General features: G+C 41.5%; 1 protein-coding gene across 5 annotated transcripts in view; it reads right to left on the reverse strand.

The window, feature by feature from the left end:
- si:ch211-26b3.4 (connector enhancer of kinase suppressor of ras 2) overlaps window positions 1-25541 on the reverse strand; it is a 63260-nt gene that overhangs the window by 32562 nt on the left and 5157 nt on the right. For all 5 annotated transcript variants that reach the window (XR_003213747.1, XM_019345862.2, XM_025898042.1 and 2 more), the window contains exons 2-8: window positions 17346-17509; window positions 10153-10355; window positions 9871-9958; window positions 8665-8706; window positions 4018-4137; window positions 1901-1960; window positions 1710-1778 (exon numbers count right to left, since the gene is read on the reverse strand). Coding sequence is in view for 4 of the 5 variants with exons in the window: in XM_019345862.2 (XP_019201407.1) it covers window positions 1710-1778; window positions 1901-1960; window positions 4018-4137; window positions 8665-8706; window positions 9871-9958; window positions 10153-10355; window positions 17346-17509 (746 nt within the window). In the remaining variant the exon portion in view is untranslated. The remainder of the gene's footprint in view (window positions 1-1709; window positions 1779-1900; window positions 1961-4017; window positions 4138-8664; window positions 8707-9870; window positions 9959-10152; window positions 10356-17345; window positions 17510-25541) is intronic.

Below are 25541 nucleotides of genomic sequence, written 5' to 3' on the forward strand. Positions count from 1 at the left end.
TAGTTTTGAAGCTACATGAGTTGATAAGACTGTGGTTCGAAGCTGAACTCGACTTTTATCAAGCTAAACTTTTGTTTCTTCCATGACTTTAAGCTCCACAGCAACATAGTGCATTATACACTAAAAGGGTTCACACAGCTACTCGTAACCAGCCGAGTTTAGGTCTCCTCTCTTATACAAATACACAGATAGCAAAGGGAAGCAGGGAGAGACCTAACAAAATAACAGAGCATAAACTGCTGCTGGAGAGCTTTTTTTCAAATCCCAGGGGTCTTCATTATTTTCCCAGATGCTATTACCTCCACATAATTATGCTGCCTCTTCAAACAATCAGTTTTTTATTTGAGCAAATTCCACATTTTTCCTCAGAAGACGAGCTGAGCTAAAAAAAAACCTCCCTGTTTTGAAGTGAGTCTCAAAAAAACCCCAAACCCTCATTCACAGACACGAAGGCAGCGTTGTTGCTTAATAGGCCTACATAATGATTCCATAATGTAACGGAATTTGTACAATCCATATTCACACTAATGTAATTTTAACTTTGAAGGCTGATAAGATGAACTTATCAATTGCTGTTGACAGTTACAGTTTACTGGTGGTGTGTATCCGTCTTTACTCTTTAGCAGCTCAATTTGGGATTGAACGAAGAGCTGTGTTGACTGGAGACTTCCCTCTGCTGTCTCCCCCCCTCCCTTCTCTTTTTCTTTTTATCCCCTTACTCTTCTCCCCAAGTCCCTCTTTACTTCCTCCTCCCTCCCTCCCTCCCTCCCACCAACTCTCCCAGCTCTGCCTCAGCATCTCAGCCTCCCCCAAATGCTTCAGCCCCCCGCTCTACCGTACACGCACACGCACCTCTGTTTCCCCCACTGCTTATCTCCTACCCCAGAGTGAGGTATCAGAGTGGTGAGGGTCTAGCTGAGGGAGTAATGAAGGGTTGGAGCTGAGAGCCTGGCAGGGTGCGATCTGCACCGTCACCCCGAGGAGAGAGAGACAGAGATAACACGTACCTCCCTCACATGTCAATCAGAACCGCTCCCAAGCCCCTGCATGCATGCTTTCGCATGAGCAACACCTATCGAGATGCACAAGGAAATTCATATGGGAAAAAAAGCAGACAAAAGACGTCTGCACACAGACACAACACTCCCACCTCCCCCCTTCAGAAATCTCATATAAACACTGGAACAAATTGTTTGTGCCCGAGCTGACAGCACAGGCCATAGATAGGCGCGTTCAATCACATGCCCTCACAAGCCATCGTTCCATTTAAAATGGCTGCCCATTTCTGTGCTTTCCTCTGATGTGATGAGTTATAGGCAGAATACAGCTTTTCACACATGAAAGTGGAACATGGGCTCTCATTTCAAACAGGACGCCTCCTTCAGGGTTTTTTTTTTTTGACAATAGGAAGAAATTCCAGAAAGAGTGAGCTGATAATCACACTGGTCTGAATAAAGGTCTTCTAACAATTGCCCTATAATCTGCTCCTGCCTCTAGCCTAATTAGCCTATATAGCAACACAGGCACAGGACAGGAAGCACCATGGTGGCAGCAGTGGTGGTGGCGGCAGACATTATGTACCTTGGCACCTCCTTAACATAGCACATAATGGGAACAAAAGACTGCAGTCACGGTGGAAACAAATGGAAAGGACCTTTCCTGTGATTTTTTGTGCCTACAGTGTTGTGTTTGGCAGGTCTTTAGCTCACCACTGTCTGGTGGTTGACTTGGATCACCTCATCCCCTGGATGGATCTTCTTACACTGATCTGCTGGAGACTGCAGAGGCAAAAAATGGAGGACAAAAACAGACAATGGAAACAAATTTAGGCGAATACTGAGGCAACAGAATTGGGGTTGGTGGAGGATCAACCTTTCAAATGAGTGAAACAAAAACTCACATTCTCTGTGGTTCCGGTGATAACATGGAGTCCATCATATGTTGATTTTATATACATCCCCTGAAGCGCAGGCAAACACAGACAGCCAGGGTGGATTTAGTATAAGAGTACACAGGGAAATACATCATATGTACAGTACTGTGCAAAAGTCTTGAGCTGCTTCTTGTGTTTTTATATTTTGCTAGATAAATGGGAATTAGGTGCACCGGTTTATGAGCGGTTTACACGGTAAGGGAAAAACAGATTTTGCATAATACTGACAAAGTTGATTGTTTAATACAGCATGAACTCTCTTAGCCAAGCTTTACTGTAATTTCTACAAGTATGTAGTCTTCAGGAATAGTTCTTGCTGAAGGACATTTAAAGCTCTTCTTTGCATGTTGTCTGGACTCTGTTTAGTTCTCTGTAAAGATGATCCCACAATGCTCTAATAACGTTGAGGTCCAGGCTCTATAGAGGCCAATCCATGACTGATAAAGGTCCATTGTGTGATTTTCTACACAGGTATGCTGTTACTGTACTGGAAGTGTGTTTGGGATCATTGCCACGCTGAGAAATGAAGCTGTTGCCAATCAGACACCTTATAGACAAGACACTGGAAGCGAACCAATATTTCCATCCTGACCAAAATCCACCTTTTCTGGACACTGATCCTGCCGATTCTACTCTATGGATCCGAAACATGGACGGTGCTCAAAGTGGACCTGAACAAACTCGAAGTTTTCCAGATGCGTTGCCTTCGGCAGATATTACGAGTATCACTTCGAGACCGCCTTCGAAATGAGGACATCCGACGGATGTGCGACAACCAACCGCCAGTCGAGGAGCAAATTCAAAAACGCAGATCGCGATGGTTTGGAAGTGTGTCGAATGGACGCGAGCCGACTACCACACCAACTCTTCTGGTGTAAACGACCCGCCCAGTGGAGAATCCAACAAATAGCACCAAAGAAAACATGGCTAAAACAGGTCGAAGATGACATCAGAGATTGCAGAATAAATCTCGACGAGGCCAGGACAATCGCCAACGATCGTCATGCATGGAAATGAGTTGTGAAGGAAATTCGACAACCATTGGCACCCACAGCAGCGAATAGGCTTAGGAGCCGATCCAGGCCTAACGCCAGATAGGGATCAAAGAAGAAGAAGATAGACAAGACAACACCACTGGCTTGAAATGCAGCCTAAACCATGACAGAGCCTCCACCGTGTACATACATGTTGAAAATTACTTGAACAGAAATTTCCAGTTTGGATTCATCACTCCATCAGACCTGTTGCCACTTATTTTCAGTCCAGTTCTTGTGTAATTTGTTATCGTTTTCTCTCTGTTTCACTTCCTTCCTTGATAGTGACCCTACCACATAGACCATTTCTGATGAGGCTTCAGTGAACAGTCGGTGGATCAGCTAAAGGACCAGATACATTTCTCAGGTCTTCTGTCAGGTCTTTGCTGGAGGTTTTCCTACTTCTTAAGGACATGACTTCTCGTCTGCTGTAGATAGTTTTTTAGGCCTGCCAGTTTGACTTTTGTCCAGGACGCACTGCACTCCATGCCAGGATACAGCAGGTTTTTTGTCTAGAACTTTTTTGGCATTTTCAAGACTTCTGCACAGTGCTGCATATTTATCCTTTGACCTGAAAAGTGAGAACTTCAGACCTAGTTAGGAAATGTTTGCTGTGAGACTTCAACTGTACAGATGGATCATTTTAATGGAAACGCTAACACAAAGTTTCCGGTTAGCCATGAACCACCAAAACACTCAAAGCGCTGGTCCAAGTTCTGCACTCATACTTGACTGGGCTTTTTATGAGGCTACAGTTTTACAATCTTCAAACCATTCAGTGACAGTCTGTACCTGAAACATCCAGCTCTCATGACCTTAACCTGCAAAAAATAAACCAAGACCTGGAGTCTAGAAAATGTAAATTAAGAGCTGTATAAGTGCTTCCTGAAAGACTTTTAGGTTAGAAGATGCTATACAACTACAGGTTGCCTTTCACAGTAAAAATATAATTTAATCGATTGTTGAAATAAAACACTTGTTGATAAATGCAGCTTTAAAACAGCCTTAGCTTGTATGTTTGAGTGTGTGCATTCTCAAAGAGGTCCTCACCAGGCCTTCGTTTGGCATGATGCTGGTAAGGTGGACCACCTCCAGATGGGCAGACTGAGAGACCAGAGAGTCTGACGACAGAGAGATGATGTGATCGCATATCCCTGCTAAGGTCTTACACTGAAGATGGAGGCAAAGAGAGCAGAGAAAATGACAGGAAGAAAGAAAAAGGCAGAAAAAGAGGAAGACAGAAAGTTATTGAGATTGGTTTTGGGCCGCAAGGGATGCTGTGACCTAGCTGGAGGAGGTGAAACAGACATTATTTCATCAGATTGTTCCACATCGCCACTTCCATCAATCCAGCGCTCAAACTGTTTCCTGTCACAGTCCGTCCGCAGGCATGCCCACAAGACACCGTCGCAGACAGAACAACACATCAGCCGTACTAGCCAGCCTGAGGTGTTCAGTTGACATTTTCTAACGTCTAAATTACAGAGCGCAGTTTCCATTTGGTTTTTTTTATCTGTAACATTTGCCTGGATATCAATGAAACAAACAAAAAAAAGAAAAATTGTAAAACTGCTGTATTTTTTCCCCACACTGCACTTAAAGCCTATTCCTAATACATACAACATTACCCAATCCAAGCAGCGCTCACAAAAAGCATTGCCTCACCTGCCTTTGTTCTAAATAAACCTTGACTATATTTCAGGCTGTTTGTGTGCTCGGTCACGCATGCACGTTCATTTATCTTTGCCTTCTAATCTTAGTTGATTGACTGCAGGTGGTTTACAGACACTGTTACCCTGCTTATCCTCCTTCATAGCATCTCTTTGTAGTGCACACACACATGCTAGCACACATGCACACACGCTGAAATGTAACAGGCATACATGGAAGACAGACTAGAGCTACAGTATGTTTGTGAGTACCAAGGCAGTGATGAACCCTGTGTGAAATAATCTTCTGATCTACGTCCTAATGAGCAATTACCAGATTACAGTTACGAAACGAACAGAGGAGATCTTCAGTCTACACACATGTGATACACACACACACCATAGCTCACAGCCTATGATTCATTCAGTGTGAAAGAAAAAGGTGGAGAATCTTCGGCGAGCTGGCTATGTGATGCTGTCTCTCACACACATACATCCACACACACCTGCATCTTTTTTTCTGAGTCACTTATTTAAAGATCGCCTTGTCTGCTTAGTATTATGTTTATACAGTAATATTATGTTCTAGCCAGCGTGTTCACATTACGTAATGGCATACCCAGCTCAGGCACCAAACAACATTTTAAGTTTTAGTGAGGGTGGATTTAAAGGTCGGTTAGGGGTAGAAACAACGAGAAAAGGTGCATTTATAATCCTGTATATAGAGCCATGCCAAGCTCCAACTCGAATGACAATATTGGGGCTATACTTGTGCTCCTTTTTGATCATTAGACTAATAGTCCTAACCTGGGATTAACGGCGAGCAGAGAGTCAAAAAGGCCACCGGTGCGGCTACTCTCGGCTACTCTAGCTCTGACACCCTGGACCTTGATCTGACACGCCTCCCCAGCACCAGAGCACAGATTATAGGGAAGTTAACTTATGTGGCTGGCTGGCGTGAGATTTAAGAGCAGTCAAACAGAAAGCCAGACATAGTACACTGCCAAATGGATTAAGCTCTGGCGGAATCCCCCTCCTTCAGCAGCACCACCACCACATTTCTTATTCCCATTCTCTCCCGTGCTTTCGTCCTCATCGACTCGCGCCTTCTATCTCATGCACACGTACACATCGAGCACGGTTGCATAATGCATCCTCTGCACATGCATGGTCTCTCACATACACACACACACACTGCAGCAAGTATCAACCAAGACAGAGCGAAAGATGGAGAGGCGGAGAAGGGAAGAGGAAGAGAGAGAAAGAAGCAGAAAGGCAGGGAGGTGGGAGCGGGAGTCCGGGAGGAAAGGGGGAGAAAACAAGAGAAAGGGAAAACACACAACTAGGACAGTCTTATGTAATTCCTCTCATCCTTATGCATGCGTGCACAAAAAACACTCACTCATACACACTTCATGCTCCATCAGACACAGACTCACACATATTCATATCTTATAGCTCTTCTTTTCTATCTCCCTCTCTCTCTCTCTCTCTCACACACACACACACACACACACACACACACACACACACACACGCATGCACACTATCCTTGTCCATCTGATTGCTGCAGGCCGTGGTCTAAAAGAGAACAGAGTAGCAGTGAGTTTTGCATTATTGAGCAGAAGCTGAGATAGGTACAACTATCACTACAGTAAACAGTCTCTATTCCCCATGCTGGCTATACACTGGAGACTCTTAGATACTGTATGTCTGTCTGAATCAAACTGCATACAGTAGAATACTTGAGTGAAACTGTAAACCCAGTTATGTGAAATGACTGCTTTGTAAGTAAGATTTCAGACCGAAATGAGAGCAGAATTTGAAGAATCGCTCCCTTTAAAGCATTTCCTTTTAGAATATTCATATATTTATATAGATTGTTACGATAGGCTCTAGTGTCCTACAGTTATGGTATGTTTAGGTGGTGTTGCTGTAGACATTTGCTCCACTGTTTTGGAGCTCTGGATGAAAAAGTGCCAGCTGGAAATGTAATTAATCAACCAATGTTACTCACGGGTGTGTTTAACTCTTGTTTTCTATCAGAGAGCCCAGTCTAAATCTTCAGTTAGAAATATGATCAAATTACCAAAAGCTTACTTAATTTACTTAATTTATTTATTGCTTTACTTTGGTTTTGTTGAAGCTTTGTGCAATGTTGGCTCTAACATGTTACAAAGCAGCAGTACTCAGATTACATTTGCATTGAAATGAACAACATGGTGTTTCCAGTCAATCTGTTACTGTCCCCAATGTTGTGTCAAAAGACAAAAAAAAGAGGAAAAAAGGCTTGCTTGGGGTGATGATAAGTCTGTTAGCTGCTGTCAGCTGCTAACATGCTCTACTTCAAAATTTGAAGAAGCACCTGTGAGTTAAGTACACCTTGCTGAACTCTGTAGGGTGAGGCTGAAGAGGTGGACATCATTGCTGCATCTGAGAAACATGTAGCTTTTAGTAGAAGCTGTAACAAACAGACATGAACCAGCTTGTTGCTGGTTATGTGGTGGAGAAGATGCTACTTATATCCACCTGCTATACCTGGAGGTCAAATCTAAACAATCTGAGATAAATAGTAAATAGTCTGGTTTTTATAAAGAGCTTTGAGTGCTCTAGTAGAGCAGAAAAGCACTTTAATGTAGCAAGTTACCATTTATGCTGAATCACCTCTGGCCGCTGTTATTTTAAAGTAAATAATCTTTAATTTCAGGGGTCACTAGGATTCAAATGTTAAAAATATGCTGTTTTCTTCCCCCTAATTCAGTTTCCAGCTATAATAAAATTCCATCGAGTCAACATAACACACTGGCTAGAACTAACCTATTTTTTTTTACCTAGCAACACAATAGAAAAAACTTTTTTGGGAACAAGTCCACTTGTATAAGTCCAAATATAAGTGTCATTGTGTTTCAAAAACAGGGGATAAGATTGGATATTTGTGTTTGTTGTGTGTGCCTGCATGGTTTACTTCACCTTCACTTCATCTTTGTGGAAAACTCACAGTAAATAAGAGTCTGCGAGGAAGCTGGATCTAAAAACAAACAGCTCCTCCTCTCTCTCGCTCTTCATGCTGTTTCACTCTTTCACACATAAACCTCCCGCACATAACAGACTTAATCATGTGGGGCTCTTCGTCGGGCACTGATGGCTGTGCTTGAGCATGTAACTGCGTGTGCACATGGAGCCATTTAAATATCTGAATTTGCCCGATGTCATTGTCCTGTGTCATTATTGGGGCTGTAACAGCAGAGGTAAATGACAGCTCAACCGAAGAGCTTATGGATGACAGAGTATCTAATGTGCATGTGCAAAAATATGCATTCCTTGAGCGTTTTCTTTGCCAAAAGATGCGTCAACAGTTTTTTCTGTGAGCTCCCCCTGCTAACATTTCATTTGGTTTCCTCCACCTGACCTTGAATGGCAGCAGGAAGTGTCCTAAACCAACTGTCAACCCAAATCAGACACTGGCTGCTCAGTCCGTTTCACACGTGGATGCAGACAGTTCTCCGTCATGGACGCACACATTTGCGCGCATGCACACACAACACACACACACACACACACTTACACGGGTACGCTGAAGCTTTCAGAAGGCCTCGGGCTCATTTGCACTTTAACATGCACAAATTTGTGCCACACACTCGACCAAAAACAAACAGTACGCTGAAGTGCACGCACACACATGCCCACACACGCCCACACACAAACACAAACGTCTAACTGAAGCGCACTCAAATGCACCAGTTTAGCTAATGCTTTTCTGTTTCACACACAGATTTTCTCTAAATGCTTTTATTTCTCAAAACCGGTGCAGAAGTCTGCCGGTAGATGTGAATTTCTGTCCTTGCAAATACTAGATGGCAGGTTTGTGCAATGAGCCAGCTGCTTGGAAATATGCAGATTACCACACGCTGCAGTTTCATGTGTGCTGTAACCACATGTGTGACAGTGCAACAATGAAGTGAAGCTAGCTGAGCATGAAAGTTCATTGTTGACCCCAAAAACTGACCGACAACTTTGAATGGTCGCTGATATTATAAGAAAAACTTACCACGTGAAGAATTTTATTCTCGGTCTCATACACAGTGCAGTCCTGTAGAAAAGAACAAAGAGGAACACATTAAGAAAACATCGACGTGAACATCCGCACTCCAGCTCAAGTGTCTTTCTCTAGTCCAAATATAACACTGAGGAAAGAAGGAAATGAGATAAATGAGATGCCCAACAGGAAGAAATGGAAGGCATGTGGAGAACCTGAGCAGTTGGCTATTTTGTTACAAACCCCTCTGCATTATGCTTGACAGTAGAGTGACGAGTTTTAGATCTACTCTGGAGTCTGCAGCATCAAATTCATATCTGGATTTATAAAATGACTTTATTTGAAGCTTGACAGAGTTTTATTCACCGACAGCTGATAGGTAATGCATTTCTGAGAAACCAGCCCACTAAATCCACCAGATGTGCACGGTAGCAGCTAATTCATCTGTCTGACGCATTAGTGCGGACGGCGCTGCCACCTTTGTCTGTCTCGCTGCACCCTGGCAGCCACATGTTCATTTGGCCCATTGTGGACCTGCGGTGGTCTCTTTCTCCTCGCTCTTCTTTGGCCCTTGTAACAGGGGATGGGTGTTATCTGCTCGGCTCCAGGACTCACTCTGGGCACAAGTACAAACACACTTTCACACACACTCTAAGCAGCCTCTTACTGGGAGGATATGAATGGGGTCCAAGAGAGGAGACATAGTTTCTGTCCAAACAATGAGATGGCTAAAGTACCAGAGTGAGTATGCTGGATGTGTGCACGTGTGTGTGTGTGTGTGTGTGTGTGTGTGTGTGTGTGTGTGTGTGTGTGTGTGTGTGTGCAATGTGGTGCATTAACATGAGGAATCGAGCCAGAGGGGAAGCAGAAGGAGGACAGGGAATTATAGGGATGAGAGACCCCCGGTTCACTGTTCAACAGAGCCTAAGTTAGGCAAGGGATGAGGTCTAACAGTGAGTCGATGAGTACGTTGCTTAAGGCTTTTATTGAGAGCCACTCGTCCCATCAGCCATGCTGCAAACAGCCTGTGGCAATGCATGTAAGTTGCGCACGTGCTCAAATCTATAGAAACCAGCTGTAGGCAACAAAAGCTCTATACATATTGATGTTTCCAATCCTGCTCTAGTGTTGACCCTTAAATTCAAATCATGACCTTTAATGTAATGGATATGGAAATGGTGGATTGTGTGATGTTTGCAGGAATGTGTGTGAAAGCACCTGTTGTACAATGGTGGTTAATTCTAGGCAGAGCTGCACAATGTTGTTCTTCAGTAATGAATACTCTGTCACACTGGCAAACGGAGACCTAAGAAAATAAAGAATAATAGAGATCATAACCTGAGAAATGTTTCTGCTGTGTAAAAAAACATCAGTTTTAGAGAAAAATGTTTGCCTGGACAGTTTTTGAGAAATTTGGTGTTTTTTTAATATTTGTAATTTCATTTATTCATTAACAGTGTAATTAAAAAGACAATCTAATCTTCATATGTTATCCCCCACCTGTCAAGCCAAGCTAGCAAGTTCTTGGCTGCACCAATTAGATCCACCACTGAAGTGAGAAAATCGTTGGGTAGCCTTCGGGAAGCTCGCCCATCATAATGGCCGCCCCTCCGTCTGCCCAGGATGAAATTTTGGAGGTTCTTTGCTGAAGCGTTGAGTTTGTGGGATAGAGTCCGGAGGTTCTCTGTCTCTAGTCCGTAGTTCTGCAGGACAAACAGACAACAAACAAACAAACTTAGTTCAGAAAATATTTTTATCCTGAGAATTTGAAGTTGGATAAAAACCTCACGACCTTGGGTGGAGTGAGGAGCTTTGCCAAGGAGCAATTATCTTAACTTAAGTTAGCTAATGTAGGGATTAGAAGACATACATATATACAAAACCTAAATATATATATATATATTTCAAAAGGTCCAGAAACAGGAAAGATATTTTTAGGGTTTGGGGTTACTGACTTTTTTTAAAACTCTGCATAAAATCATGCTAGCTTTTTCTTACGTTAAGCTAACCTGACTAGCTGGAGGCACTGACATGCATGTTTTTGTTTTGTTTAAGAATAGCGAGGCTAGCTGTCACCTTCCGCTAGTCTGTATTTTACGCCAACCTACTTTATCTGTATAACAGACATGATATACAGTCAGTGAATAACTGTATCTTCTGATATCTCTGAATATCAGCTTCTCACATCATTGTGGACGATTGGCCCTCTCTTTATCACAACGTTGTTTCACTTCATTCATTTAGTTCTCTTAAGGTCCAGCCAGAGCATTTCACTCAGGTTGAGGTCTGGATTTTGAAATGTTTTTTTTCATCTATATTTTAATTCTATTGTAGATTTACTGCTGCACTTGATATCAATTTTCTGTTGCATAACCCACGATTAGCTAACATTTTACTGTCAGACAAATGCTGTCACATTCTAGAGTCACACCTCAATCTAGAATTCTTGGTCAGATTTCAGTCAGGTGCCCAGATGCTGTCACTGCAGAAATCATCACCCTCCACCGCCATGCTCGACAGTTGGTATGAGGTGTTTCGCCAAATGTGGCACTGTGCAACATGATCTCTCATCTTTATTCCTGCACTCCCATGTAGAAAATGTACATGAGACAAAAAGCTTTGTACTGCCATCAGCTTTTACACTCAGCACGCTAACTGAGGCCTGTAGAGTCTGAGATGTTTCTCAAAGTGTATTTAGTTTTTCACTGGGTTGCAGAGATAGTAAAGTCTTTTTACATGACTGTAGCTAGTGATAGATAAGCCTAATTTACTTTAAGACTAAGTGTTTGAAAAATATTTGTATATTTTGTAAGAGCATTTATTTTTTAAATACTTTTTTACACGTATTCTTTAAAGCTATGATCTTTACACAAGTCTTAGCTGACCATGTGCAAAGATCATATTTAAGAAACATGAGTTAAATAAAAACTTATTCCGGGTGAAATGACATGAAATTTAAAAATGTCATCTGGGAATTACTAATAATCATTAAAACAGGGACTAACTGCACTAATAGAAAAACAGTGAGCTGGCTGAGTAGCCCATTACTGCACTGGGACCCTTTTAAATAAACAAACACACATACACACATCCACTAATCCACACTGTGCTCAGCATCCCAAGGCACCTCAAGTCATGTCCTGTATGACGGAGCCTGATTCCTGGTGACACAAAGGCTACACACACACACACACACACACACACACACACACACGCCTCCTTGTGTAGTCAGAGCCACAGGCTGAGCTAGACGTATCTATTCCTCCTCTGTCTCTAGATCTATTCTACACAGTCACGACCACAGTGACTACAAAGGATGGAGGGTTTCACAGTGGCAGCAGAGAGAGAGAAAGAGAGAGATGAGGCAACTAAAGAAGTAAAGAGGCAGAAGACAAGAGGGGGGAGAGAGAGCGAGACGAACAGAGACAGTACCCAGCTATGCATCTTGCTGAAACTGGGTCATGCATACACTGCGTTCTGGATAATCTCCTGTGTTCTGTGTGAATGCAGATGCATGCATGTACATAGAGTGAATGTGTTTGCACAGCTGTAATTAGGCTGTCATATGATTCAGTCTAGAGCTGTGTGCTGCTCTTTGCAGGCTACAGAGCGCTTGAGATGAAGCGGGGAATAAAAGCGCATGAATGACTTTGACTTTGGAGAAAGAGAGAAGTAATTTTAGCAATGCTTGCGTGTGTGTGTGTGTGTGTGTGTGTGTGTGTGTGTGTGTGTGATGGAGAGAGTGTGTCAGATCAATACAGTAAGAGAGCGATGCCATTAGAGCACCACCCATCCATCCCCCCACCCCCCGCCATTCATGTCAATGTGGTTACCATAGCAGCCATGTTTGGAGTGGCCTCTTCGCTATGCTGGTATTTCTGCTATTGTTCGTACACTGAGTCACAATCACACATCATTTATGACATGTTTGGGTAAAAGAGGGACTTGACTATAAAATCCTGTTGAAAAGTAAAGTATTGCTCAGCTGCAGATTTCTCGGCCAAAGCTTTTGCGCTATGCTTACACCAAAATGTAGAATATCTATCAATCATAGAAAGAATATATCGATCGTGCCCGTGTTGCTTTCTGCAAAAAGATTTGGCCTCAGTGCTCAAATCAGGCAGATGGATTCTGTGCAACCAATGAACTTTACATTTTTACTGCAGGCTTTTTGCATCTCTTCAAAATAAGTCCTGCTGTAATTTTTGTGACTGTTGAGCACTGCATTTAATATATCAGTGATTTTTTTTTTTTACCTTGATTGTCAGGGACATCTATTCACAGTTTAGTGAGTTAAATAAATGTTTAAAAACAGAGCTACATATAGTTTGATTTGTTTGTAATAGCCCCTTCTGTGAGTCTATTCCAAACTACTTGGTAAAGAGTTAAAAGGCCAAGTAATACATCAAGCATGAGCCGGTAAGCATGGTAAGAAATAAATGTTGCAACTAACTTTCAAGTTGCTTTGGAGTCACAAAATAGCACTGAGAAGGACCCACAAACGAAAGAGGTGCAGGGAGAGATGAAAGTAGAATAAAGGAAATGAGAAAAAGCAGATTTGGAGAGTTAGAAACGAAAAGAAACAATATTTATTATCAGTGAAGATTATGACAAAAAATTTTAATTGTTAAGTTACAAAAAGCTAATCACAATCAATCTCATAAACTAACCCAAGGTGTCAAAGTGAGAATCTATCATGGCTTCCGCTGTTTTAATACACAGATACGTGAGGGGGGAGGGGGAACCCCCAAAAACGTGACTGCACTGAGTCTCTGTGACGTGATTTCAAGCTGTCCAAACTTATCTCATGTTACTGTGAGAAAGAAATTCCTTAATGAAGAGCAAAAGTGATAGATGATTGTGATAAAAGCTCTCACTGACATGTCTGTTTTCCAGTGGACAGTTTCTCAGCCTTTCGTTCACACAAATCTTTCAAACCACAGACACATTCAGTATATAGTCACTCTTGCTTCTGTCATTTGCTCTACAATTTCACATTTATAACAAACTGAAAAAAAAAAGTCTCCAACAAGTCAGACGGCCTAATAAATATAACCATTCGGACAGAATATTTACAGGAGCTAAGGTTTGATTTGTTGCTTAAAGCTGTTTGTGGAAGTCTTTCCTGTGAGTTTGTGAAGTACCTGTAGCACCAGACAGCACCAGGATCCTCCCACAGGTGTCTCCAAATGAAGAGAGGTAGTTACACACACTAACTCATGTAATTGAGTAGCTTTAATTATTAATTATTCTCCACCCACAAAAATAGAGAGAGTTAGGTCAGAACCTAAAGGCTAATTATATTATGCACTTTTTTAGTTTTTAGACAGGTGAGTTGTCACGCAGATACTCAGAGCGCATCGCTGTCCTCGGGATAAATCCTGAGCTAACATCACATCCAAAAGGCTGATTGTTTAGATCTGATGGATGTTTTTTTGACAGGATACAAAGGGCAAACGTTAGGTAGTGGAGGATAAAGCACATGCAGGGTGGTACTTAGGTAGCATCTAAGTAGCATCTAACCCTTGTATAGGTGTGAGACCAGTTTTCCAGTGCTTTACTCGTGTACGTTCATTTGAAGAGGAAAAAACTTCCACGGGACACCGGTGTGAAAAGATACAAACAAAAATTTATTCCACAGCTTGTAAATCTTCTTACAGGAGTAATCAGGTCTAAGTTATCCTCAACAACAAACATACTACGGTAGGAAAACAGCGTGGCTCCCTCCCGGGATTTTAACTATAAACCAAACCTTTAAGGCACAATCACAGTTTTACTTTACCAAGCCAACATGAATGCAACAAAATAATTTTATTTCAATTATAACCGTGAATTTACTTATTAAATTATTAATTACACAAAACAAGTTTAACAACAAATATAAATACTGAAGCATATGAACTATATTAACCTGGCTCCCTAAACCCTGTTCACATAAATGGCTACCTTAGCTACTTAGGTAGCACCCTGCTACCTAAGTAGCCTGACTGTTAAAGTTGATTTAATTAATCAGTTAAAGCAGAACACATACCGTATACTGCAGTACAACCCTCACTATTACATATAGTTTGTTTTTTGTTTTTTTACAAGTTTGTATTTTTTTCCTGTAACTTTAATGGCACCAGTATCTTTGTCTTTCATGTTAGGAAGGAGCAGTAATTTTCTTTTTTAAGTTATTTCCAAGCACAGCTTACTGAAAATTCACTACCCACATATTCTACTTAGTATACACGCTGGGGGCAAAATTTGATTGCACCGGCAAAAAAGAAGGAACTTTTCTACAATTACAGCAAGATTGAAAGCTCAGTCAGTTCTTGAAACCTGCATTGATCAAGATCAACAGACAGACCAGAGAGGGGTCCCAGCTGAACCATGGGAGCCAACTTCATCTCTTCTTTATGACCAGACATTTCCTTTTATCGCCCAAATATTCAGCATCTACATGAACCACAGAGTTTCTGTTTTTTTTTAAAGATTTGGATTTATTGGGTTTAATATGGGTTTATTTATTCTTTTTTTTATTAGCCAAAATAATTGGAATCATAACGACGTCCCTGCAAGAGAGACTGGGCAAGGAATGAGCAGTGGCATGATCAGACAAGCTGTACACCTGCCAACAGATTAGCCAGATTCTCTAAACATACCAAAAAATGTTGGTACTAATCCCTCTGAACATAAAAAAAACTGTGTGTGCACAATGCAGCCTGTTTGTAGTCTTAGCATTGCAATTGTCAGTTTGGATAATATTTCTGTGCTGTTTTTAAGTACACTATAAAAACGGGTAAATGTGGGCTATATTTAAACATGTCTGACTGTGTGTGCTTTCCCATCAGACGCTGATCCATTCCTCCGTCTCACTAATTATCAGTGCAACTGATCGGAATGACACCAGACAAATAAAAAGTAAAAGTACTCACAGCGGTAGCTTCAGTGGCTCATTTTGTCTGATACTCAGAATTTATGTCCGTGAGCAATTTCAGGACATATGGTGATCGCTACTGCTGGACTCTCATTCCCATACTGGAACATTTGAATGAGAAGAGGTGCTGATTAGCACACACACGACCATGTATGCACACACACACACACTGACACACACATTCAAACAGCCCCAACTAATCCAGCCATGTGTGCCTGGGAGATAAGGTGCATCCTGCATACTCTTCTACATTCTCTCTCTCTCTCATTCCCTCTCACCCTCGCTTTCTCTCTCTGGGAGAGTAGCACCTAATTCCCCCTAATTCTCTAATCCCGGGCAGGGCCGCACATACAGTCAGCAGTGACCGAGGAAGTACACACAAAGCGAGGCCTGAATGATTTTCTCTTTTTTTCAGTCATTTCTTAAGCCAATATCAATAACTGGTGGAGGAAAATAAACAAAAAACAATACATATACCTTTGAACCTGTGAGTATTTCTGTGAGTTATAAAAGAAGAAAACTCATAGTCACATCTTAAAGTAACTGGGAAAAAGGAGCAAATATCTTATTGTACAACCTATTTAACCATAATGTACTTTTTAAAAATCAGCGTCAACACTAGAACCAGCTATGGTTTAAAACCTTTGACAGCATACAATAACTTTATCCTACCAAAAAACAGCACTTTACTTGATATCTCATATATCTAGAGAATGTATTATTTTATATATCTAAACAAAACCAGAAGAAACTATAACACATTGTGGTATCTAAACAGGTGCATTAGTTCATAGTGCTCCCTGACTTTGTCAAATCCAGATACATGTTGTTACAGGAGGGTTGTTGACATGGTGGCTAATCAATGAACCTGATACCTTTAAATTAGTTGATTTTAACAGATTTTCCATATGTTTCATGCACTGAACAATGATTGTTCTTTGGTGAAATGTTCACCTGTCATATATGATATACACATACATACACTCACCAGTCACCTTATTAGGTACACCAGACTGAAACCACTTCTGCCTGCAGAACTGCCTTAATTCTGACGCACAGATTCAACAAGGTGCTGGAAACATTCCTCAGAGATTTTGGTCCATATTAACATGACAGCTTCACACAGTTGCTGCAGATTAGTTGGCTGCACATCCATAAAGTTAAACTCCCATTCCACCACATCCCAAAGATGCTCTATTAGATTGAGATCTGCTGACTTTGGAGGCCATTTGAGTGCCATGAACTCACTGACATGTTCAAGAAACCAGCTTGAGATGATCTGAGCTTTGTGACATGATAAAGCAGCCATCAGGTGCCGAGGACACTGTGGTCACAAAGGGATGCACATGGGATGGCTCAGTTGGTGCTAAGGAATATTCCCCACACTGTCTGTGTAGGTTCTCAGTCATCCCAGTAATGGTAGTCTAAGGATGTGGAAAGAAAGCAGCTGGACTGTTTGCAGTTTAATCAAGAAACTTAAAGAAGTCCAGGTGCTTTCTTTCCAAGCTCCTTGGATATTCCCCACACCATTACACCATCGCCAGCCTGAACCTTTGATACAAGGCAGGACGGAGCCATGCTTTCATCTTTATATGTAGATGTTTTCCTTAAAGAGCAGTTGAACAGGTGACTAATGAGTGTATTTTTAAGGTTATTTTGTCTCAACACTAACTATAACTAACTAATAGCTATAAAAGAAGATAAGAAGCATATCTAGAAGCTTGTTGACCAGCACTCCATCCAAAGTACTGTGCATTTAAAATCATAGGCTGACCAGGGCGCAGAGGAGGTCCACAGCTTCCAGGATGAGCTCCTGGTGTCCTATCCTGGTGACACCCAGCTCCTCCAGCTCCTGATGGGTGATGTGAAGCAGCTGCTCTCCCCCCATCTGCTCCCGCTCGAAACTCTTGATGTACTGCTGGAGACAGTCATCCAGACCTAAGGAGAGTGGAGACAGACACAGATTAGGATGTGTTGATGTATCTGTCGTCTATCACTTTGCGCAACTGTATATAGAAAAATATTTATATTGGCTTCAATCAGTGATTTAGAAGGCTTTCTGCGCCGAGACAAAGAGGGAAAACGCGATTAGGAAATATTGTCCCAGACATGACTGACTGACACAAGAATGAGCTCCTTCCCCGAGACCGAATCCTGGCTTACTTTGATGCAACACTGTAGTCAGGCATAAAAATGTGCAAATTGTGCCTGCCAAATCAGAAAGTAAAGATAAACAGCAGCCTAAAGCCAGGAGCTCTGACTGATCTATGAGCAACTTACTGACAGCTAGAAAACACATCTGTTGGTACACCTTTTCTGTACGGGATGATAAGCTTGATGAGGAAAAAAAAGTCTTTTCTCACCCCTGCTTTTAACATTCAAGAGGCAATAAAAGAGATTTTAGAGCGAAAAGAATCTATTTCACACATAATTTGAATAATTAAAGAGGCATTCGAAAGATAACGAGGAAGATGCAAGCAATAAATCGACGTATGACTTGCTGCTGTTACGCTGCGGCTGCCTGCTTTGCACGGAGCCAATCAGCTGCACATAGGCGTGGTGGATACAATTGATCGGTAAGAGCCTCTGGCTTTGATTCAAATATAGTCAGCAAAAAAAGCCGCATCTCCCCACAGACCTAATGAACGAGCCCGCTCCAAAACGAGCAAACACAGAGCAAAATAATTGCACGAGAGTAAGCAAATCCATGCGCACACACATGCACAGAACCACAGTTAAACACATAAGGTACACTCTGTCCCCCTATGAGCATGGACTTCAAACACAATGCAATTACAGCTAGTGTTGCTCTTCAGGGTCTTGACACCTCTGTAGATGCCCGTTGTTAAAGCCTAGCAGAGCTGTGAGGAAAACACCGATGCCCGAGGGATGCAAAGCTTAAGAGCAGACAGTGCGGTAGCACCTCAACAAAGTCACCACACATGCGTATATAGAGTACACACACTCCAGCGAGATATCTCTTGGTCTTCGTTTGCCATGGGAGATACCAGAACGGGGGAAAAAGCCGACTGTTGCTCTGAGTGACATGCAGACACAGTGTTGTTACATACAGCACAGCAGAGCCATTTCAAAAGCAGCACATCAGTGACAACGGTAGCAACACAAGTGGAAACTGTTTAATAGAATAAGTTCCCCGTGGAAAAGCCCTAATGGCCCGCATGTAAGCATGTGTTTCACAGGTAATGATACAGTGTTGCAACGTGGAAGGCTTGTGTGATAACTGAGTCTGCACATGACTTAGGTGCAGATGAGGACTTGTTTTCATATAGGCAATATTAGTATATATGAATGCCGTTATTCAAGTACTATATTATAATTATTATGTTTCACACAGTACAAAACTGAGGGACTGGTGCTTCTACCAGTTGTGTATTCCTGTTTTAAACAATTCATGCTTTCAAATTCAACTGAACAACTACTACTGTTATTGGAAGTTACACATTTACTTTTTAATGCACAGGTACAATGCAAAATCTGTACTTTTTCTAAATATTCTAAATATTCTTAATTATTTAAACATCTTCCTGTACCCTGCTCTGTCTGCACACTACAACCTGAGTTTGCCACTTTTGTCTGTACTTTAATCTTAATAACTGTACAGTACTCTGTTCTGGTAACTATTGTCCATAATGTAAATATTTTTTTCTGTAAAAATTGTGTGTGTTTGTTTTCTGTGTCCTGTTCTGTTTGTATATGTGCTTTTCTTTTGCTGCTGTTACAACCAAATTTCCCCTTGTGGGACAATTAAAGGATTATTCTATTCTAAATAAAAAAAATATCTATGGCTTTTAAAAAAATCTTAAGAAATTATAACAAAACATTTGATAGACCTTTAAGGTATAAGACACTGCCAGGTTAGACGTATTAGATGGTATGTAAACTGTTTTGAACTATTTCTCTCCATGTTGCTAGGAATATAGGAAATTAAAATAATTAAAATACAGGATATGTAAGGTAAATAAAACAAACAGTTTGTATGAGTCAATATTTGATTTGACAACCTTTACTCTTCAACACATCCTGAACTCTCCTGGGCAAACTTTCTTGTCATTTCTTTAAGTCGTCTTCAGGAATAGTTCTCCAGCCTTCTTGAAGGACATTCAAAGCTTTTCTTTGGATGTTTGCTGTATTTTGTTCTGTTCTCTATCAAGATGATCCCACACTGCTTCAATAATGTTGAGGTCTGGGCTCTGGGGAGGCCAATCCATGACTGATAGTGTCATGGATTGGTGTGTTTTTCTTTCCAGTAATGCTTTTACTGCATCGTTAGTGTGTTTGGGATTACTGCCATGCTGAAAAGTGAAGCTGTTCCCAGTAAGATTCATTCATTCATTTATTTCTGCGTTCATAATTTCATAAATTCTGACAAGATCTCCAACACCACTGACTAACATGCGTCCCAAACCATGACAGAGCCTCCACCCTGTTTTATAGATGGCTGCAAGCACTCACTGTCGTACCTCTATCTTGTCCATACATACATGATGATTTGAACCAAAAATTTCACATTTGGATTCATCACTCCATCAGACCTGTTGCCACTTTTTTTCAGTGGTGTTCTTGTGTAATCTGGCATACCTCAGCCTGTTTCTCCCTCCTCCTTAAGACTGGCTTCCACAGAGACCATTTCTGATCAGGCCAACAGTAAATGGATCAACTGAAGGGCCAGATGCATCTTTTGGTCCTGTGTCAGATCTTCACTGGATTTTTTCTTGTTTCTTAAGAGCGTGCACGAATTTCAGATACTGTTCAACTGATGCAGATTTTTTTTTTTAGCCTGCTGCTTTTTCGTCTTATCCACTTTCCTGACATTTTTTAACAAACTGCACAAAAATATGCCAAATATGACAAGTTTTAGTTCTTTGGGAATCACTGTGTTGGTGCAAAATACTATTTCCTGCATTTGGCAGTTTTCATAGATTCAACTAAAGAAATTGTATGTCTTTGCATCAGGCTACAAGTAACAAAGAGATACAGTTTAACACTTTGCTAAGTTGTCTGCTGTGTTTAGATGCAGTGCTGGTTCATCCTTTGAGTTGTTTCTTTTTATCCTCGAATGATTCATTGGTCACTGTTACGTGGCTTAACAAACAAACTGAAAAAAAACATCCCTCTGAGAACTGGAGTTTAAATGAGTGAAAAAGCAGCCAATGTCTAAAGAAAACCCTTGAAAAGAGCTTCAGAACAGCTGGAGAACTATTGCTCAAGGCCACTTTAAAAAATTACAAGAAACTCCATTTGTTTTACAAGACTGCTGTTGTTGACAAATGCTTGAGTAAGGCCAAGTGCAGTGCTATAGTCTAGTATTATATTCAAATTAGCTTGTTTTTCTTTGAATACACCCTGTTCATTGCTGTGGTAAGACAGTCTGGTATAGTCTCATAAATCATCACCAGAGTTGGCATAGACACGCACAAGTGGACTCGCTCTGCAGTCTCCTTTAGCCGGCCGCCAGCTTTAGAAGTAGAGAACATGGAGATAAAGCAGAAAGACAGCCTGCAGCTAATAAATAGGGTGCCTGAATATTTTACTCCTGACCCTCACTGTGAGAGGCGAGGGAAGAAAAAACTGTGCTGGCTATCTCACAGATGGAAGTCTTTATGTCCACAAGAAAGGTGAGCCTTCCTCTCCAGCTAATACCTCTCTATCATTTCTTTTTCTGCCACTCCCTCCTTCTCACACTTGTCCTCCCCCATTTCTCCTTCCGGCGCAAGGGAAACACATTTTAATAGGGACCACGTGATGCAATCGGGGCCCCTTTATAGCTTATTCCATCACGATGCGAATGCAATTTCTGGTGACAGTGTAATATCTTCATTGCACATTTAAGATCGTTTGAGGTGGAAGAAAGAGTTTTAGGCACTTAAGATTATCTCGGTCCGGGATTACACGAAGAAGGAGAAGACACCGAGACAGCCTAAATCCACACAAGACGCTTGGACACTCTCCTTGCCAAGTATCCCAAAAAACTCTAAACCTAATAGAATAATTGTGTAAATCAATTTTTGATTAGATTTGTTTTTTTACTCTGCACTAATTGATAAATAAAAAATATTAAAGCCAACTCATTGTGGTTGAAGTGCATAAGGATTATAACCACAGTACTGTAAAAAATATGGAGATGTGATGAATAAAGAATCAGCGCCTCCTCTGGGAAAACCACCTACTATACCATAGCTATAGTATTTCCCACCTCTGCAACACACACACATTTAGATGCAAAGAGATTATGCACACACATTGTAAGGGGATTTTTTTTTTTTCAAATATATGCACTCACACACGCTCGCACTCGCATATGCATTAAAACGCACACATACATCCACAGAGTGACACACAGCTGCTAGCCAATCAGATGAGTCAGAATGCCTTCCCCCTAGAGGACAAACAGCTGATCCGGGTTCATCTGCCGAGTTCATGTGCCAGCTGGAAATAGCACATGGCGCTCAAAAACGCTCGCACAAACCAGCGCTATAAGAGACGAGCTTTCTCAGCACCGTAACCTCACCAGATCGCTAATGATATTAAAATGTTGTACGCTCAGATGACACAACTGCACCACAGCGGGTGTGTGAGATGCAGTCACTGCATCCTCGCATCAGTTTGCAGTGTTCAGAAAATATGAAAACTGACCTCACTCTCCCGTGCAGCGCAATAAAAGGACAAACAAACCCAACCGAAATACACAAAAAGCAATTTTGAATGTGAAATGTCTTTCATAGTCATAAGCTTGTTCTCGTACCCTCTGGGAAATATTCTAAGGAATAAGATGTTTTATCATAGCTTATTCATAATTACTCTCCAGTGGGCTCAGGCCACTCAGTGTCTTTCCAGTAACTATTGTTTATTTTCCCGACACAGTTCAGGAACTGTAGTTGCTGAGTCTCAGCATCTCTGGTTTCTGCACCTCAGACGACATCTGGTAACAGAAATGTGTCAACTGTCAACAGTGTGATTTCTCAGACAGTTGATCGATAGTATTTTTTTTCTTTTCAAATCAAGGCTACTGCCTGCAGCGCGACATGAAATGACATCCCGAGTATTCACAACAGCATAAATTCTCCCGTGAAAGGTTGTGAACTAGAGTCTGAGCGGTGCTTTTTCACTTCTGGATGATCAGATTTAGAAGGTTTTTTTTATGAATCATTACTGAACTCCAGGAGGAGACACGACAGGAAATATTGGTAGTATTACCAGTAGTTTTACATGTATGCTATTCATGTACTAGTACTGGACTCTCTGTGACCATTAAAACCCTGAGGTGTGGCATTCTTCCGAGGAGAAAATCAGCATCTCTACAGCCATCTTTTTTTGTATCCACTGCTCTCTGTCATGGTCTTGCTGAAATCTTTATCCAGCACAAATTGCTGATTGCTGTCAGTTGCAGCAGGGTTTTCTTGGATGTGTTGCCTGGATTAAATCCCCCGACAACATTTCAGTAGGATTCTGTCGTCCCCTTTGACTATTTATCATTTCATAGCCGTCCAGTTGTTGTTTCTGAGCCATTCTTTGGTGGATTTGTTTTTAAAGCTGTTATCCTAAAAAATCCTGCCAAACACATCTACTGTTAAAAAGGCCAACCATCTTTGATTGGTCTTTACAAAGCACATACAGATGCCTGCTCTTTGCCTGTTTGTTCACAACAATATGCAAAATATGTGTTTGGTTCCTGACCCAACTGCTAACCTTCACATTGACACAGGAGTCAGGAGAGCAAGCTGCACATCCTGTGGTGAAATTTGCATTAAAAGAGTCGCTCCCAAATTGGCAGTTGCTTCAAACGACTTTCCTTAAAGTGTAATTATTTATTTCAAATACTTCAGAGATTTTTTTAAATTCCTTTCCCAGACTCATAAGCATCCACAGCTTTTAATACAAAGACTTTGGAGAGCTTATTAATTCTTGGCATGATGACACGGCACACACATCAATAGCAAAGAGAAGACCAAACCCAAGATCTCAGGGCTAATTAAGACAGGTTGCAGTGGTCACTCAAAATGCTAATTTTCTGTTATGTTTGAGTATATTACCATTATCAGCAGACACTGCTTCAAAAGGTGTCTGCTTGTGTAAATATTTTTCTCTGTACTTGTCTTTTTTTATGCTGTGTTGCCTGCAAGGCCATTTTTCTCTCTTCTCTCTTTTAGGCGTGCAGTACTCAAAACATTCAGCTGGAAGATAATATGCAGTCTGACAGGGAGAGATATAGATTTTAGTATTATGACTGTAGGTTCTGAACAGCAGATCTTTTAATTTTTTAATTTTTATTCTTAAAATTACTGTGAGATTAACCGATTGACACATTTGTCTATTGTTTTTAAAATATGAATGTAGCAAGCGCAGTTATGTTTTTATAACCTCAAATCAAAGGCCCTGTGTTGTTTGTGTGTTTCTCCTATGTCGGACTAATCTGTTAAATAGATCCCTATAGGAAACACTAAGGGATCCCTTGATCCTGACCATCCCTGAATCCCTGAGTGCTAAGCCTTGAGCAAGCATCTCATGTTGACAGCTTCATCCACATTTCATGCGGTTCCCTCCAATCTTTTCCTCTTTCCTGGGCAAAATAAACCCCTCCCGTTCGGAAACACAAGGGTTGCCAGGCAACCAAAGGGAGAGATAGGCCTCCGAGCAGAAGTGAGCGATCAGCAGTTGCTTCCCCTCAAGACCTTGCACTGATGCTAAGCTAAGGATCGCGCACACACATTAAGCACACAGATACTAACACTGCAGCCTGTACATGCCTTGCACGATGGCTGAAAGCTTGTTGAAGAGTTCTTGTTCTTAGAGTTGAGTTTGTCTCAAATTGGAAAAAAAACCCCAACAACTTGCAGAAAACAGGCTTCACTGCCTGGCTGCTAATGTCAGCTGAAATCAGTCAAACCTTCGTCCTTCTTTGAGACAATGTTTGGGTCAGTTTGTGGCCTGGGCTAAGAGTGGTGACAAGCACCAAAGACTCCTGTCCTGTTGCCTTACCCTCCAACTGTGAGATCCGAGCTGGAGTAAGTGCATCGGCGAGCGCAAGGAAAAGACACAGCTCTCACTAAAAATATTCCTACTGTGAAATATTCATCACATCATGCCAGAATATTCTTATGACTGTGGCATTTTAGCTCCCCTGTACACTTCAAGTGCACCACGGCATCTTCTCTGAGATCCAGCTTGCAGGGAGGTGTCAAGAGGCAATCTCACGGAACAGGGTCAACCAGAAAAGTGCGAGGAGTTCACGGGCAGAGCTTTACTCTGAGGATCTGACCTACCTGAGAGAATCTGAAGTGACTACAGTAAGGCTGGAATAGAAAGACTGATAATATGTTAACATAAGCTTTAGTTTTACCTCACGAGCCCCAACTGTCTCTGTTCTAGCCCATTTGATCCAGTTGTTGCTGTAACTGGAGATGAAGAAGAGCTACAAACTTACACATCTTTTGAAACACATTTACATTTGAGCTGCAACTTTACATAAATCTGGATTAATTTACTGTCTGCAAAGGATCCCGGGGTGCTTTACATTGTAAGGCAAAGACCCTACGGTAAAAGAGAGAAAACCACACCAAGGAGACGACCCACTATGAGCAAGCATTTGGTGACAGTAGGAAGGAAAAACTCCCTTTTAACAGGAAGAAACCGCCATCCGAACAAGTGACAGGGAGGGGTAGCCATCTGCCACGACCAGTTGGGGGTCAGGGGGGAGGCAATCACAGCAGGTAGTAATTTTGAGCTGATTAAAAAGGTGTATGTTAAAAATCTAGCTCTACACAGCTACACAGTGAGCAGCAAGAGCAGGGGAACGAGCCATTTAGCTGCTAGCAAGAAGCTGGTGGAGAACAAAACAGAGCTAAAATAAGAGTCAGTAGAAGGATATTTTCTCTCAGTTAATGAAAACTTTACATTCAAAATTTACCATTACGGGACAGTCTGAGCAATAAACTATCAGAGCATTTTCTGT

The sequence above is a fragment of the Oreochromis niloticus genome, linkage group LG2, assembly GCF_001858045.2.
Source record: "Oreochromis niloticus isolate F11D_XX linkage group LG2, O_niloticus_UMD_NMBU, whole genome shotgun sequence".
In the NCBI taxonomy this organism is placed as follows: domain Eukaryota; kingdom Metazoa; phylum Chordata; class Actinopteri; order Cichliformes; family Cichlidae; genus Oreochromis; species Oreochromis niloticus.